Source organism: Nycticebus coucang, chromosome 18 (assembly GCF_027406575.1).
Source record: "Nycticebus coucang isolate mNycCou1 chromosome 18, mNycCou1.pri, whole genome shotgun sequence".
NCBI classification, from domain to species: Eukaryota; Metazoa; Chordata; class Mammalia; order Primates; family Lorisidae; genus Nycticebus; species Nycticebus coucang.
In genome coordinates this window covers 59,412,266-59,428,993 of record NC_069797.1, presented here as the reverse complement: position 1 = coordinate 59,428,993, position 16,728 = coordinate 59,412,266, and the positions used below count along the sequence as shown (strand labels likewise).

The following is a 16,728-nucleotide window of genomic DNA, read 5'->3' as shown; positions in this document are numbered from 1 at the left end:
TCCTTTTTTTTTTTTTTTTTTTTGCAGTTTTTGACTGGGGCTGGGTCTGAACCCATCATCTCTGGCATATGGGGCCAGCGCCCTACTCCTTTGAGCCACAGACGCTGCCGGGTTTATTTCTTTTAACACTAATTATTGTTAAGTATAGTCTTAAGTCAAATTAAAATGTTTAAGTTCAGCTTTTTCTGAGAGTTATCAGTTTTGGGAATAGAAGTGCAATTGATGGAACACTAAGCAAATCTCTTTCCTAGCTGACCCTGTTAAGCCTAGCTCCCCTACATCCTTGCTGTGTGATCCTAGGCAAGTCATTTAACTCCTCTGACCGTCAGCTTCACCACGGAAGATGAAGTTAATCACAGCACCTGTGAAGTGAGGCAGAGCCTCTGCAGTGGAGCCTGAGGTCAGGCGGCTTAGGATCAGATCTCAGCTCTCCATTAACCAATGTGGGATCTTTCTTTGGTCGAGGTACTTGCCTTACATGATGGCAGAAGCTTCTCCACACTGTACTGATGGGCTGGGGGTGGAGTGGGATGAGGGACAGCCCCTCCCCAGTGGCTCTGGCCTAGAAAAGGGCCATAATGGGGGGGGGTGTGTGGCTTCTCTCCCTCCTGAGGCCCCACTGCTCCTACACAGTATGCAGGGAAGGCGGCTAGAGGCCCATGTCGGATGGCAGGAGACTGCAGGAAGTCCCCCACTCTGTTCCCAGGGACCTCAGAGAAGACCTCCCACAAGGTGAGCCCCAGTGGCTAAACAAAAATGAGGAGGGCATCAAAGATCCCTGTTAGGGGTGGAAGAGGCTGGAGCTGAGCCAACCGAGCCAGGCAGGGCTGGGGGGCAGAGAAGCCCCTGTGTGGCTGAGGCAGGGCAGAGCAGAGAAGAGCACTGGGGACTGGGGCTGTCCTGCATTCCTGGGAAGGGGGTGGCTGGGCATGGCCTGGTTGACTGGGGCTCCCCTGCCACAGCACTTCAGCAGGTGAGGTGGAGGTTGTGGCAAGTCCGAGGTCACCCAGTGTTCTGTGCAGCCTCTCACCCTCTACCTGTCTCAGCCCTGAACTAATCTATAAATGCTCCCTTGTTCTTTGGCCCAAGGCAAATGGGGAGGGAAGTAGCACAGGGCATATGTGTGTGAGTGTGTACACGCAGCTCTCCTCCATGTCACACTTTGAGTGGTGACACTCCTCTGTCATTTCTTTGTGTCTCCAAATAGCAACTCAAGTGCCTCACACCATCCCCAGGGTGTCTAACCTGGGTCTTCTTGCTACTTTGGTTCCCTTCTCAACGCTATTTCCAGAACCTCCCTCATCTCACCCCCATCAGTCCCTGCTCTGTCTAGGGTCTACAGGGGGCGCTCCAAGTTGGCTTGTAGAGTGTCTCCAGCAATGGACATTGGGTTACTGTAGTGGGGAGCAGGATTTCCCCCATCCCTAGGGTCTGTGCTGACTTGCAAGCTCTCCCCCACTTTGGTGATGGGCGGCCTGTTCCTGGCCCTCTCACATGGTGCTCACATCAAAGCCCTTCACACCTCTCTGTGGGCACTGGAGGGAAAGGAAGATAAGAGAAGTGTGTGGCTCAGATAGGGCTGGGCAAGGTGCCACCAAAGGGTGTGTGGGCAGCGGGAAGAGGACATGCTATCTGTACCTGATAACTGCAGACTCTAGAAGCCCTGGGGTGGACCCCATCTTCCCCAGGGCACATCAGACAGCCAGAGAGAAGGACTAACCACCCACTGACCCATTGGCACCTAGCTAAAGCCTGACCAGATCTATTTCAAGAAGGGAACTGCACTGATGGAGCACATTCTGTGTGCTTGGCACTATGGTAAAACACTCTACATATCATCTCCCAAGGTGGAGGTTGTTATCTCTTTTGTGTATATGAGAAAAACTGAGGCTCAGCAAGGTTATATAGCTGACCTAGGAAACACATCAAGTGGCTGAGCCAGAATTTCAACACAAAGTTGTCTAGTTCCAGAACTTTCTACTCTAATGGGGTGGTGAGCAGAGTAAAATCAGGAGACAGAGCAAAGTGCAAGTGTTGGACCAGGGCGGGATGGGAGCAGCTCAAAGAGGTTGCTTCTAAGAGAAGTTTTGGGGCTCTGTCTCCAGACAGGCAATCTGACCTCTGTACAGAGGTGATGGAGGGGGCTTCAGGCTCTGTCTTGAGGTAGGGTAGGGATCAAGGGGCCAGGACACTTGGTCTTCCAGAGAAACCTTTTTTGGTCCTGGAGAGGAACCAAAGTTATCTAGATTCATACCTGTCTGGATGTCCTATTGAGGCTGTGATTGTGGAAGGTCCAAAGTGGGAGTGTACCTAGAGGTATGCAAGAGGATCTTTGGGGGTAAGGAAAGAAAATGTTAGAACTTCCATTTACCAAAAAAAAAAAAAAAAAGAACTTCTATTTACAAATTAATTATTTTTAGTTTCTTTTTGGTTGTGAATGTTTTCTAACACACATAATAATTGGTTCAATAGGCTCAGCGTCCATGGCACAGTGGTTATGGCACTAGCCACATGCACGGGGGCTGGTGTGTTTGAGCCTGGCCCGGGCCAGCTAACCAACAATGACAACTGCAACAAGAAAATAGCCAGGCGTTGTGGCAGGCACCTGTAGTCCCAGCTACTTGGGAGGCTGAGGCAAGAGAATAGCTTAAGCCTAAGAGTTCGAGGTTGCTGTGAGCTGTGATGACATGGCACTCATAGTGAGACTCTGTCTCAAAAAAAAAAAATTGGTTCAATAGCACAAACATAACAATTTATTAGTAAATATTTATGCAATTTTATATAGCTCACTGGGACTCCAAAAAAATTCTTTTTAAACTGAGAGGTATATTCAATAGAGGTTTCCAGAACAAGGCCCAGGCAAGTAGCAGAAGGTAGGTTGTAGCTAGACTAAGGATAGAGGTTGGCGGCTCCTGCTGGTCATTTACAGGAAGTGCAACCTCACTAATGCAAAGCCAGATTTGCTAGAAATTCTCAACATTCACCCCAAAGTTTCATTTCTATCTGTGCCCTGATTCCCAGAGCTCTGGGCTGGTCACCATCACAGGAAAACCTTGATTTTAGGGGAAGCAGAGACAATTCCTGTACCCAAGTGACCTCTGAAGCTGAGGCTGGGAAGAAGGCAGGACTAATTATAAACCCCATAGACGAGGAAGCACTCAGTCCCCCCCAGGGGAAGGGGGATGTATTTCCCTTACCAACTATTTCATTTCCTCCCAGCAGCATCCTCATTCCTTTTGGGCCAAGTTTAGGACACTTACTGCACCTCTAGCATGACATTCAATTATTCAATATTCTAGCACTTTCACTAGAAAGTGCTTTTTGTGTCTATGTAACACAACCCTCCCTGACTTTAGACTATGAACTCCAGGATGTCAGGGTCCTTATCTATCTCAGTATCACAGAAACTGGCACCTCGTCTGGCACAGAACAGTAGCATCCTATTCTGCATGGAGAAATGTTTCTCCCCACTCTGTAACCTCACAGGGCTGTTGTGAGAATGAAACAATCTATCAATTGTAAGGTCCTGAACAGATGAGAGAGGCTGTCATTTTGTAAGGCCTATTAGAAAGAGGCTTGCTGACTGACTATGAGGTCTGCCAGTCTGTCAGAATACAGAGCAGGGCTAGGACCTGGGATCCCACCCTGTCCTGAGGATCCTGAATGGAATGGAAGGTTTGCTGCAGGTTGTAATGGAGTAACAGTTGCCTGATTGAGAAGTAATTAATTTTTGTAGGGATTCAAGATACTTCCTCTTCCCAGCCAAACAAAAAACTGAGTGATTGCCAACCCAGAGGTGGACAGTTGAGAGTGGAGGGTAGCTTTTGTATGGGAAGGGGAACTCTTACTGAGTTCAGTTAGGACAATCTTCTGGCTTGAAGGCAGAGGAGAGGGTTGGAACCAATGTGCTGTAGGAAGTTTCTTTTGGTCAGAGACAGAAGACTACCACTCCAGTCAATGCCATCTGGCCTAGCAGGGGTGGGGACCTGCAGCCTCAAGGCCACATGTCCCAGATCCCCCAAGTGCATCCCCTCTACCGAATCCTTTATTAAAAGGATTTATTCTGTAAAATTTGGATTCAATCAAAAGGCTATATTCAAGGATCCAGAAGGCCACTGTGTGGCCCCAAGGTCACAAGTTTCCCCCCTGGTAGGATACCTAAACAATGTTGCTTTCACACAATTTGGCTGCCCCTGTGGCTTTTGCCTATACCTATTACCTATACCCAAACCTGTACCCTCAGAGCTCAGAGGAAAGCTGAGTCTTCTGGGGTCTGGATACCAGTACCCTGCTTCTGGGATGAATTCCCAAATTTAAACCTGTTTCTGAGATTTCCAAGCAAGTTTTCAGGGTGCAATCTATTCTGATGTTAGGAGTTCATTTAGCAAGGAAGAGAGATAACCCTGTCATTTTGCAGAAGGCATCTGGAAGGGGTTGGGGGCACTGAGGTCAGAGAAGTACTTCAGCGTCCCCAAATTCTCTGCCCATGGCACAGGCACAGGGCTTTTAGTTATTTCTAGGCCCAGAATCTTTTACTAGCACGTTTGGGGAGAAGGCGGAGGCTGGCCAAAGGCGGGGCCAGTGGATTTAACCTTTTATTTACTTCTTGAGAAAGGATTCTGAGGAAGGAAAGTAACTTCTTTCTTTATTCTGTAGATAGATGAATGGATAGATGAATTTCTTTATTCCCTACCCAGGCCTAAAACAGGGTCTCATGCCACTTCACGAAGATATTTCCCTTTTGGGGGCAAATTTCCTGAAAAGTCCAGGATCCAGGTATTCATCATCCGAGGTCTTATGGGGGCTGGTATCCTCCTCTTTTGGGTATCTCTCTAAAATCCTCCTGTTCCTTTTCCCAATTGGGAAGCAGGTAACGAGAAAAGTGAGGCTGGGATGGAACCCAGCCTTAGACCCAGAAGGAGGGTCTAAGAAGACAGGAGAGGGCGGAGTAATCGAGCCCGCCCCTTCGCCGCTTTCACTGTGGCTCTTTAAAGAGATATCTGACTCCAAAGGGCGCTAATCGGTACCGGTCCCAATCTCCTGGGTGGGAAGCGAGCAGGGCGTCGTCGGCTCTGTGGTGTCTCCCAAACCACTATCTCGCTGCCCACCTACCTACCAGCTGCTAGAAGGATACTTCCTTGGAGTTATTCCACAGTGTCCACCTCCCTCTCCCTTCTTCCTCCCTCGCCCCTCCTCTCGGTCTCCGCCCCCTCGCGCGGAGGCGGCCTCGCCGCTTTAAGAGCCGGGCTAGCGATTGACAAGCAATAAACGCGGAGCGCCAGGCTGAGCTGGAGCCGCCCCGAGCTAGGGGCTTCCTTGGGCACAGGTAGGCGTCCCTACCCCTGGCCAGCACCCACACTTAGGATCCCTGCTTCCCTTCTGTCCTGACACCGCACTTAGGATCCTATTCTATGGGTTCACGCTCCCTCGGCCCCTTCCTTCCTCCCCATCCTCTGCCTCTCCTCACCCCGCCCCCGGGCCCTCTTTCTGGGGTGTGGGTGGGGAGAACCAAACCCTGCTGCACCTAGACACTGTCCCTGCCCCTGCGGTCAGGGTTCCTAAGTGACTTCCCGCGAGGAGGTGGAGAGCTCTGCTGGGCCCGGGTATCCGCACGGCCTCTCCGGGGACTGTGCGGATTGAGGGGACCTCGAAGCCTGGCATTACGTAAGAACCGCGCCGTTAGCGCTTCCGGGGGTGGGGGAGCGAGGCAGAGGTTTCGCTGGGGTCCAGGTGGCACCTTGGTCCCCCCGGAGGCCAACACCTCAGTCTTCCCTGGGAGGGGGTCCCGGGAAGGAGCGGCATTGTTTCTCTCCCTCCCCCTTCCCTCGCCCCGGCTGTAGGGGGGCGGGTCGGGGGCCAGGGTTAGGGCCTGGGGACTTGGGAGGGGACTGGTGCCAGAAGCTAGGAGCCGGGGTCAAAAGTTAGGTTACCTCAGGGAGGTCGGGAATGTGGAAGGGGGCGGGAGGTGGAGGACAGTCATTCAGTGACCTCATCCCCTAGTCTTCTGCGAGTGTGCACGCAAAGTGCCTTCTCGGGTGGCTCGCAACACGCCCCCCTACACCAAGGTCCTAGCGCCCCGCGAGTTAGGGCTGGGCTTGCAGGGTGCGCGCGATCTGATTGTCAGTGCACGTCGGCCTGGCCTGTAGACCCCATCCTCTAGCCCTTAGCTCTGTCCAGCCCTCCCCAAGACTTGTCGGTCTGCAAAGCACCTTTGTTAGAGCTTTCTTCTCACCTCTTTGTATGTGTTTTGGTAGAAGAGTGGGTGAGAGGTTGGAGAAAGCCTCCTCCTTTCACAGCTGGCGCATTACGGACGGACACTCTGGGAGATGTGTACAGCTTGCAGGCAGAGGAGAGAGGACACCTGGGCCCAGGCTTTTGGAAACCGACATGCGAGTTCCTAGATGTCTGGGCCCTGGACCTTGGCACGGAGCCAGGCCTGCTAGCCTGGCACTGCCGTTCTCCTGTGGGCACTGCCGGGCCCGCCCTCTCAAAGGCTGGGGGATGGCGATGCGGAGCTGGGAAACGATTCTCCAGGGAGAAACCTAGGCAGGCTGGGCAACACTTCTGGGCTTAGGGATTCTATACAGGATCCTCTCTGCCTCTTCCTACCCTGCACTCTATAGAGGAGGAGGACTCCTAGACTCTCTTCTCTAACCCTGTAGATACCTCCAAGTGGGAGAGCAGGGCCAGCAGAGAGAAGGCCCTAGGTTTCAGGTCATCAGGACCTAGCAGAGGGAAGGAAGAGATCTCTCTCCACTGCTCTCTAAGAATGGAGACAGGAGGGATTGGCACCTGGAACACTGGCTGGCAGAGTGGATCCTGGGCATTTTTTCCATCTTAGGTGCAAGCCAGAGAGGGAGTACCCTCCCCCCACCCCTCAAAGCCCCTTTCTTCCTTGTCCTTAGGGGCAGATCCAGGAGGAAAGGGAGCCAGCCCCCTCACCTTTGCAAGTCCTGCCACTAGAGCTCGGATCACCAGCTCAGGCATGGAAGGGGATGGGAACAGACAAGGGAACAGATTTTTTTGAAATCAGGTAGCAGTCCCTCTAGGAAGACGCTCCTTTTGGGGAAGAGGTGAAGTTGCTCTGGCTCCTCCCACCCCCCAGCACATTCTGTCCTAAAGTGGGCACTGCCAGATGCTCCCCCCACTTCCCCACCCCTGCTGTGAGCCACTGCCTCCTGTTGTCATGGCAACTGGGAATTAGGGTTTTAGCCAGCAGCACATACCCAGGAAGGCAAAGGGAGGAAGGGTGGGGTGTAAACCCCTCACCCTTTCTTGGGAGAATGGGGGAGCCACCCTAGCTTGGGGAGGCCCTTGGATGAGAGCTGGGGGTTGTAGACTCCTTGCTGGGTATTGCTCAGAGCCCCCCGTTATCCTTGTTCCATCTCTGGGCTAAGAAGGGGAGAGGGGGAGAGAGAGGAAGCAGAGAGGACTTAAGAGGTAGGATGTTGTTTCTGTCAGCCAGGCAGACAAGTATTGTGGAGCATTTGCTTGGACTCCAGAGGTAAATAAAATGAATGTGCTTCTTGTGCTCATGGAACTTACAGTCTGGGAACACTCAAATTTCCTGTTTTTTGACTCAAATTCTGGACTCTTACCTACCCACTCCCTCTTCAAAAAGAGAGAAAGAGAGATAGAGCAAGCAGGCAGAAACACTTTTTTTTTTTTTTTCAATCATAAAACCTGGATATGCATTGTAGCTCTTTTTAGTAGCTTTGTGACCTTGGGCAAATCAATTAACCCCCCTGATCCTCCTGGTCTCCTGCTCCTGTAATATCTGGCTCCTCCTGCCTTCCAGGACTGCTGGGATCTTTATTACTACCCATCCCCCGGCTTGTGGGCAGTGCCCTTCCCCCTACTTTGTTGACTGTTCTTTTGGGGGGGAGATTTTCTTTTCCCTTGTCCATAGCTTTGTCCTTGCTGTCTGTCATCTTCTTCTCTCCCCCTTTCCTCTCTTCCCACTCCAGGAGAGACTCTACAGAGCCCTTGCCTACCTCACCATGCCAGTCGCCGCCACTAACTCTGAGTCTGGTAAGAAGGCAGCAAGGAAGATATCAGCTTATTTCAGGGGGTCAGAGGGTGCCAGGTGAGAATATGGGGTGGGGGAGCAGTAGTCAGGCACTTACACAGCTCCAGGTAAGAACAAGCTGCCCCCCACCCTGCTCCATCCACTCAGATTCATTGCTGCAGCTTCTGTGGCCATCTCCTTTGTGTGGGTCCCTGTGTGGGGACACAGCAGAGGAGGAATAAAAGACCCACACCTGCTAGGGCTGGAGGCACAGCACCAGCACTTCTGTGGAGGGCTGGGGGATGCATACTCCTAAGATCATCCACATGACTGTGGGAGGGCAATGGCATGAGGCCAGGCTGGTGGCCTGGGAGCTGGGCCTTGGAGGTACGCTGAGGATGGAGAGAACATAGCACAACCGGGGGCTGGGAAGTTCATGGTGTGGTACTCATTAGACCAGCATGTGCCATAGCTGGGACACAGGAAGCTGTGACTGAAGGGCCAAGAAGACCAGATCAGCATCCGTGGACATAGCTCTGTAGGAGGCTTTGGGACAAGGGAGTGGGCCACTCAGACAAGCTAGGAAAGACCCAGGAGCAAGCTGCATTTCCGCTTCTGGAAAGAGATTCAAAGACTATGACAGGGGAAAGCATGTCACTGTTAGGAATAGTCACCATTATTATATTGCTACTGCTGCTGAGTTGCCATTTTGGCATTAACCCTGTGGTCTTGAGTCAGTCACCTTTCTGACTGAGGACCTGAGTTTCCCCTAAGATGAAGTGATGAGACAAGATTGATGTTTTTAGCTTTTAAAATCTGATGGCAGCAATGGGCCCTCATCATGAACACATGCTTCCATGCATGAACTCTGCATTCCACTTGAGGGGTTCATGGACCCCCTTAAGTGCATTCAAGGACCCACCAGGTTAAGTTCCCTGTGCTAGAGACTCTCAAAGTGCCCTTAGCAGCTGTCAACTGCTATGGTTTTGCTCTGAGTTGTCTGAGCTTCCCCTGCTCAGGCGCCTTTCTCTGTGCAGCTCCTTCCCTTGGTCTAGCCCTGCTGCTGCCTCTGCAAGAGGTTTCAGCCTCCTCATTTTGGTTAGAATGACTTCTAGTTCCTTTCTTCCAAGAAAGAGAAGGCTTCTGTGAGTGAGTCTGAGCCTCAAGTGTGACACCCTTATCCCTGAGGAAAAGCTGCTTCTCCATGTTGTGGGGAGATTGTATCAGTGTCCCCCTGTTTCTGTAGCACTGGAGGGCTCAGTGCCTCCATCTCGTGTCTGGTCTGCTGTGCCCGCTGCGCTATCCCCTTGCCTGGGCCCCACTGTAAGCTGCTTAGGGGTTAATTAAAGCCATCCCTGAGCCTATGATTAAAGGCCTCCCAATCTGGGCCTGCCCAGTAAACCCATTAATAGTGCCTGGCTGGGGTGGAGAGGGAGGAGCAGGCCCAGTGATTTGGCTTCTCTGCTTCAGGCCACTTGCTAGGGGTGTGGGGGGGTGAGGGGGACAGGGCAGGAAGGGGAGTCTAGAGGTGTGGGTATGGAGGCCTTGGGAGCTCCTGCTCCCTTGGTGATGTACCAGGTGCTGCTTCTGGTTTCCTATATCCAGAGAAGTACAAAGTGCTTTTCTTTCCTTGGGAACCTTCTGCCCCACTCTGGGCTGTTTTCGCACTCAGCCTCAAAAATCTCATAGTGATTCTGCTCCTTATCATCAGTGGTCATTAACCTTCCACAGGACAAAGACACAGCTGTGCTCCTGCCTCTGAGGTCAGGCTCCTCCCTCATTCCTCCTTCCCTGGGAGATCCCTGCCTTGGACCCTGAAGAGGGTGAAGCTTCCACCCTTCTCCCTGGGTTTCTGGGTCAATATGGTCATTTGGAGGGAAGGGAATGGTGTGGGTCAATTCCTCTTGCAGAGAGACCTCCAACTTTACTTTGAGTAAAGCGAGGGGCTCTTTTCTTTTTTCTTTTTTCTTCTTTTTTTTTTTATTGTTGGGGATTCATTGAGGGTACAATAAGGAGGGGCTCTTTTCTTGAGGGTTGAGGTGGGTTGGGGGATATTTAAGTGATGACAGGGGCTCACAGTTTAGAGATCTTGCCCCTAGTGTCTTCTGACTTGCATCTTTTCCCTCCCCTCCCCCAGAATCAAGGCTGGGACAGCGGAGGGGGGGGGAGGAGCTGCTTTCAGGTAGAACTGTTCCTTTAAATCTTTCTTGCATCCCTGGGTTACTGTCCTGGTGTGTAATCCTGATGCCATGGCAACCAGGGGTGCAATGCGACCTGGTGCCTCTCCTCAGGGAATGGCTGATTGGTGGCTGCAGCACCCTTGTGGTGGCCTCATGGGTACAGGGTCTCTGAGGAATGGAGGCACCGGTCTGGTGCCAAGTCCCTCCCTCCTGCCTACCCTTTTCTCCGCGGCATAAATATGCCCTCACCCTTTCCTTTTCCCAGTTCCAAGGTGGCTGACTTGCTTCCCGGGCATCACCCCCTTGGCCAAGGGGGCAAAGTTAATGGGAGATGAGGGGTCAGAAGGACCTTCACTTGCCCACAGTGCTGTCACCTCCCCCCATACCCCACTTTCCCCTGGGGTAAATGGGGGCCAGCAGGTACTGGGAGGCATTTGGAGCTTGAGGATTAGCACCAAGTCATAGTAGTGCTACCACCTCCTGGTGGAGGACAGAGTCGTTCTTGGGGACTTCATTATCCTGAAGGGGTCATTGTAAAGGAAACAGGGCCTGAAGAGGGGACAGATAGCAGAGGTCGGAGGGCACAAGGAGGAGGTGGCATGGATGTATTAGAGGAAGGACTTCCAGAAAAGAGGGGGCAGGTACAAGATGGGACCAAGATCCTCTTTCCGCCTGGTTTCCTGTAGCTGGCTGTGAGGAGAATATCGCTGGGCGCCGAACCTGTCGTGCAGGATGCTTAGGGCTTATACCTTCCCTCCTAAACCGTTTTTTAGCTGCCCCCTCCGCACCCCCACAGTTACTAAAACGCTGGGATCTGGGGATCGGCCCATCTGAAGGATGAGGACTCTCTTTCCCACCACCTTTCTCCCACCTCTTTTGCCGCCGCCTCCCCACCCGGTAGCGCCTGTACGGGCCTTGGCCAATCAGTAAGGCGACCACAGCGGCTGAGCCTTGCTATTGGCTGACTGTGCAGAGGGCGTTCCCCGAGGCCCGCCTTCTCTAGCTCTGCTGGGGTCTGGCTAGGGACTAGGCAGACCGTGGTGTGGGGGCTGCTCCTGGAGCCCAGGGCTGGGGGTGCCATGGCGGGCAGCACAGGCAGCGGGGCCTCTTTGGAGGGTATATCCCTGGGCTCTTCTGAGGAAGCGGAGCTCCGGAGGGAAGGTAGGGAAAGGCAGGCGGGGCGGGGACTAGGGAAGCTGGCTCCTTAACCTACCCTCCTTAACCTGCTAACCTCCTCTAGAACGGTTTGGGGCGTTTGGGGAGGGTGCCTCAGGAGTGGGCCCCAAGGAGCCGGAGGGATTTAGGGGCATGATCCTCTAGGAGAGCTGGCCTGGGCAGGGGGCACCAACTTCCCTAGCTCAGTCCTACTCTCCTGTAACTGGCAGGCTGCGGAGAGCGAATCCCAGCATACACTGGCAGAGTGGGAATGTTCCCTACTCTGGCCTCTTTCAGAGACCACCGAGGGCTTTGCGGGTCTCTGATCAATGCCAAGCCCAGGCTTGGGCAGGAGGGATCTGCAGGACAGGCTTAGATGTTTCTGGAGAAGGTGGGGAGAAGGGGGGAAGGAGATGGGAACCCAGGAGCCTCTGAATTATCTCTGCCAGCTGGAGTTTCATGTCCCTCCTCTCCACCCTCATTCCTTCTTGGAGGAGGGGCACACTGACAAGAGCGTTGAGAGGTACCAGAGAATGTATCTACCCCCCTCCTCCATGGCTTGGGTGCTGTTTTATAGATGTGGTCGTGGGTGGCAGGGTGGCAGAGTAATGATACCCCTTGCTATCTCTGCCTCCAGCTGGGCACACTCTACTTCTTTCTTCCTTCCCACAGCCTGGAGCTCCTACCTTTGCCAGTGCGTGAAGGCCACCCTCACCTCAGACCTTGTGGCCATTGCTGTGGCCCTGCAGGTGTTCTCATGTCCTTGGTTATGTTCTATCCTAGGCCTCTGGTGCCTGTTTCCCCAGCTCCTGCCAATGTTCTGAGCCTCATTTTTGGCTTCCTGTCATCCTTGTTAATTTCTCAATGATTATAGATCATTTTATGTCAGAACTGAAGGATTTGTAGATATCATCTAGTACAACCCACCCATTTTACAGGCTGGAAAGACTGAGGCCAGTGAGCGGCAGTGACTTGTACAATGTCACACTGAATTAGTGGTGGGGCTTAGACTGGAAGCTGCACAAAGTCTGGCCTCCTGTGTACTCAGGGGCATGCTCCTAGCTGTCTCTCTCATCCCTGAGCCCATCAGGTGCAGGGGTCTGAATCCTGGGACTTTAGCCCATCTAGAGAGGTTGAGTGAAGAACCTGTGGGTCTTTGGTGCTGGGCAGAACTTGGAGCCTGACACTTGCTTTCCTTTTTCCTCTCCCCCTACATCTAGGTCCTTTCCTGTTGCCTGGAGCTTCTCAACTCCCCAGGCTGGCATTACCTAGAGTAGAAAGAACAGGCCAAGGAAACTGCCTCTCTCTCCCTAGGGCCACTGTTCTAGGCCTAGGGTACCTGTTCTGGGCAGGAGGGATATGCTGCTGGGGAAAGGCCATCTTCTGTGGGACATGGGGGTAGGAGAGGGAGGAAGAGGTGCTGGGTGTTTGAGTCTTTGAGCCCAGTTGGTACCCATGTGTCTCACTGCCCACCCCTTCCCCCTAGCCATGCAGCAAGTCCTGGACAACCTGGGATCCCTCCCCAATGCCACGGGGGCTGCGGAGCTGGACCTGATCTTCCTTCGAGGCATTATGGAAAGTCCCATAGTAAGATCCCTGGCTAAGGTACAGTGTTCCAGGGAGGTGGGCATAATAGCATTGTGCCTGGGGAGGTACAATAGAGGATGGAGTGTTAGCTACAGGAGCTCCTGGGTATGAGGCATGTGGCATAAGAGGCCCCCTGAAGGGGTATGTGGAAGAGCATCATGCCCAGGTGATGAACCTCAGCGGCTGCAGGTGGAGGGGCTGCCCCCACACCTGGCTGGTGAGTACATGGACAGGTGGTTTTGGAGGGCATGACTGGTGGGGCCCAGCATGCCTGTGCAGTGGACTGTCCAGAGTTTATCCTGCCTGTCCCTCTGCCTTTGACTATTTCGTGAAGATGTCATTTTCAGGTCACATTTTAGGTGGGGGAGGTACTCACTAAAAGAGAAAATTGTATGACAATTTGGTAATTACAGTGATAGAATCAGATATACTAGGCATTTGGGGAACAGGTGCCTAACCTAGCCCAGGGTGGGCAGGGAAGGCTTCCTGGAGGAAGGGCCACTGGAGCTGAGTGTGGAAGAATGGAGGAAGGAGAGGGCATTCTGGGCTACAGGAAGATCTGTAGAGAAGCACAGAGGTGAGAAAGAGTCAGAATATGCAGGGGGTTGTAAGTGCTGGTGTGAGACTGTAGCCTCAGATGAGAGACAAGGGAAGTGAGCTGTGTAGAGGCTGGCAGGTCTGGGGGCTGCTGGTGGCTGTGCCTGGGGCCTTGGGCATCCTCTTGTGAGCATCAAAGAGCTTGTATTCTTTTTATTTTTTATTTCAGATTAATATAAGGGTATAAAGTTTGAGTTGTAGGTGAGTCCTTTATCCACGAGGTATACCATATACCCCTATGCTGTACCTATTAGGTGGGAGCTTACCAAATCACCTCCCCACTTCTTGAATAAAATTGTGTTTTTCTTTCATGGGCCCGTGGTTGTTCATCTACTAGTTTCAAATTAGTATGGAGTACATACATAGGGTGTTTGCTTTGCCATTCTTGAGATATTTTACTAAGGAGAATGTTCTCCAAATCCATACAGATACATACGAGAGATGTAAAGTCTCCATTTCTTTTTATGGCTGAATAGTATTCCATGGCACATACACCACATTTTATTAATCCATCCATGGGTTGATGGGGCCTCTGTGACTTTTAAGCAGTGGTGTGACAGTGGCATTGGAAGCTGGGGCTATGGTAGGCATTGAGGCAAGGAGAAGGCTGAGGCAGTACCCAGGATCTTCTGTGAGTGGTGATGGAGTGACCAGGAAGTCAGCAGTAACAGTAAAGGTGGGGAAGAAGGTAGTATAGCTAGATCGTACCAGGTGGGTTTTCTACAGGGTGGGACTTCTGAATCACAAGATGGCTGTGGCCAGCCTGGCATCAGGTGTGGATGTGGGGGAGGACCAGGTTCCACTGGAGGGAAGGAGCAAGGGCAAAGAATGCTGTCCTGGGGATGCAGCCTGGTCACATTGTCATCTGTGGAATGGTTGAAGACTCGAGGAGGCTGTTAACAACAGAAGATGAAAAGGCTGAGAAGGTCAATAGTGGGAAGTTCTCGGGGGTAGAATACTGAGCAGATTGAAGGAGATTGGAGAAAAGCAGGTTGCTTTTCACTCAGTACTTGAGGATTCTACCCATTTATTAAAAATAAGAATAAGTGGGCTTGGCACAGTGGCTTATACCTGTAATCCTAGCACGCAGGGAGGCTGAGGCAGATGGATTGCCTGAGCTCATAGGTCTGAGACCAGCCTGAGCCAGAGGGAGACCCTGTCTCTAAAATAGCTGAGTGTGGTGGCAGGTGCCCGTGGTCCAGCTACTCAGGAGCCTGAGGCAAAAGAATCGCTTAAGCCCAAGAGTTTGAGGTTGCTATGGGCTATGAGGCCATGACACTCTTCCAAGGGTGACAAAGTGAGACTTTTGTCTCAAAAAAAGAAAGAAAGAAAGAAAAAGAAAAAGAAAGAAAGAATAAGCATGCCTGTAATCCCAGCTACTCAGAAGGCTGAGGCAGGAGGATCACTTGAGCTCAAGAATTTGAGTCCAGCCTGGGCAACATAGCAAGACCCTCAATAGACACACACACATACATAGACACCAAAACAAGGAATTACACATATTTCAAACATAGAGAATGTTAGCTCCATGAGGGCAGGAATGTTTGTCTGGTTCCCTAGTGTGTCCCCAGAGCCTAAAATAGTGCCTGGCATGTAGTAAGTGCTCACTGGATATTTGTTGAATGAATAAATACAAAAAGAACATAGAAAATAATATAACAAATACCTAAGTATCCATCTCTATGGTGCTAGTGTAATACTGGCCAAGTTTGCTTTGGTTCTTTTTTTTTTTTTTGAGACAGTCTCACTATGTCGCCCTTGGTAGAGTGCTGTGGTGTCACAGCTCACAGCAACCTCAAACTCTTGGGCTTAAGCAGTTCTCCTGCCTCAGCCTCCCGAGTAGCTGGAATTACAGGCCCTGACCACAACGCCCAGCTATTTTTTGTTGCAATTGTCATTGTTGTTTAGCAGGCCTGGGCTGGGTTTGAAACCGCCAGTCTCAGTGTGGCTGGCACCGTAACCACTGTGCTACTGGCACTGAACCTTTTTTCTTTCTTTTTAAGAATTAAAAAAAAAAATGATGTAGTTAACACTTCCCCCTTCCTCTTTTTTTTTTTTCTTTCCCCCTTCCTCTTTTCCACTGTGTTCCCTTCCCAGAGGTAACCACTGGGCAGAGAATGATGATGCCATTTCCCTGAGTGCTTGTTCATCTTGCTTACATATGTATTTAGCTGTAAAGGATATTCCCTTGTTATGCGCATTTTTAAACTTTACATAAATTGAATAGTAGTGTAAGCAGCTTCTGTTTTGGACATTTCTAGTGTATACAAGTAGGAGAGTTGTTGACCTGAGTATAAATGTAGATACAGAGAGAAAGATTCATTTTAACTATTGTGTGATATGTATTTCAATGGAGCCCTGTTTATTTATTGGTTCTTCTACTGAGAGGCAAGTATGTTGTTGCTGATTTTCTTAAGGACAGTGCTACAGTGAGCATCCTCATAGCCATCTACTCTGGCACATATGTGAGGGTTTCTCCAGGGTGGACACTTGGCAATAGAGAATTGCTGAATATGCACAATTTTGAACCTCAGCATCTGTAATTTTCCCAAGCTGACTTCAGAGTTGGGTTTATTAGACCACATCACCTCTGGGTCATATTAGCTGTTGTCTCTACAGTAAGATGGTGAAACTACTTGCTGCATGGCTCTGTCCATCATTCATTCATTCATCTATTAAACAAATATCCATTCCTGTATACCGGGCACAGCACTGGGGCATTGAACTGCTAGATAGTTTGTCATTCTCCTGGTGGAGCCCAAGTCCATCTTCTCTCACTGGGCCCTGAAATACCCAAGTCCTGGGACCTCACAGTAAAGCCTAATTGGAAGATAATCATTGTGCTATATCAGATGGTAAGTAAACTGTTTTCTAGAAATGCTTTTGGGAATAAGGTAGCCAGAACTTTCCCCTGAGAAATTCTTGGTAAGGTTCCAGATGCACAGAAAACAACAGAAGATAATAGAGTGGACATTTCTCAACTCTGAGGTGCCCCAAAAGAGGCTGATGGGATAAGAATATCCAGTGACTCTTTTGACTCTTCTCCATTTGGTTGTGAAACAAGAAGTGAGTGCCCATAAAGGCCTTCCGGAGCTCATTCAAAAAAAGCCTTAAGTCCCTCCTGTCCCTGTACTGGTGACCCTTTGCAATGTAACTTTGCCATGATTTTCATTGAAATAGAGTTTCTCTCTCCAGTCTTCA

The 16,728-nt window shown here is 51.1% G+C and overlaps 1 protein-coding gene across 5 annotated transcripts in view; it reads left to right on the top strand.

Moving 5' to 3' along the window:
- The first annotated feature begins 5,219 nt into the window (after positions 1–5,219).
- MPP2 (MAGUK p55 scaffold protein 2) overlaps positions 5,220–16,728 on the top strand; it is a 29,659-nt gene continuing 18,150 nt past the window's right edge. Inside the window, exons 1-3 of one of the 5 annotated variants that reach the window (XM_053568409.1) lie at positions 5,220–5,326; positions 7,968–8,031; positions 12,830–12,948. In XM_053568409.1, the coding sequence (XP_053424384.1) occupies positions 8,001–8,031; positions 12,830–12,948 (150 nt within the window). In that variant the 5' untranslated portion in view covers positions 5,220–5,326; positions 7,968–8,000. Of the gene's footprint in view, positions 5,327–5,569; positions 5,665–7,967; positions 8,032–11,205; positions 11,350–12,829; positions 12,949–16,728 lie in introns of those variants that run through there. The other 4 variants (XM_053568408.1, XM_053568410.1, XM_053568412.1 and 1 more) reach the window with 4 other exon arrangements.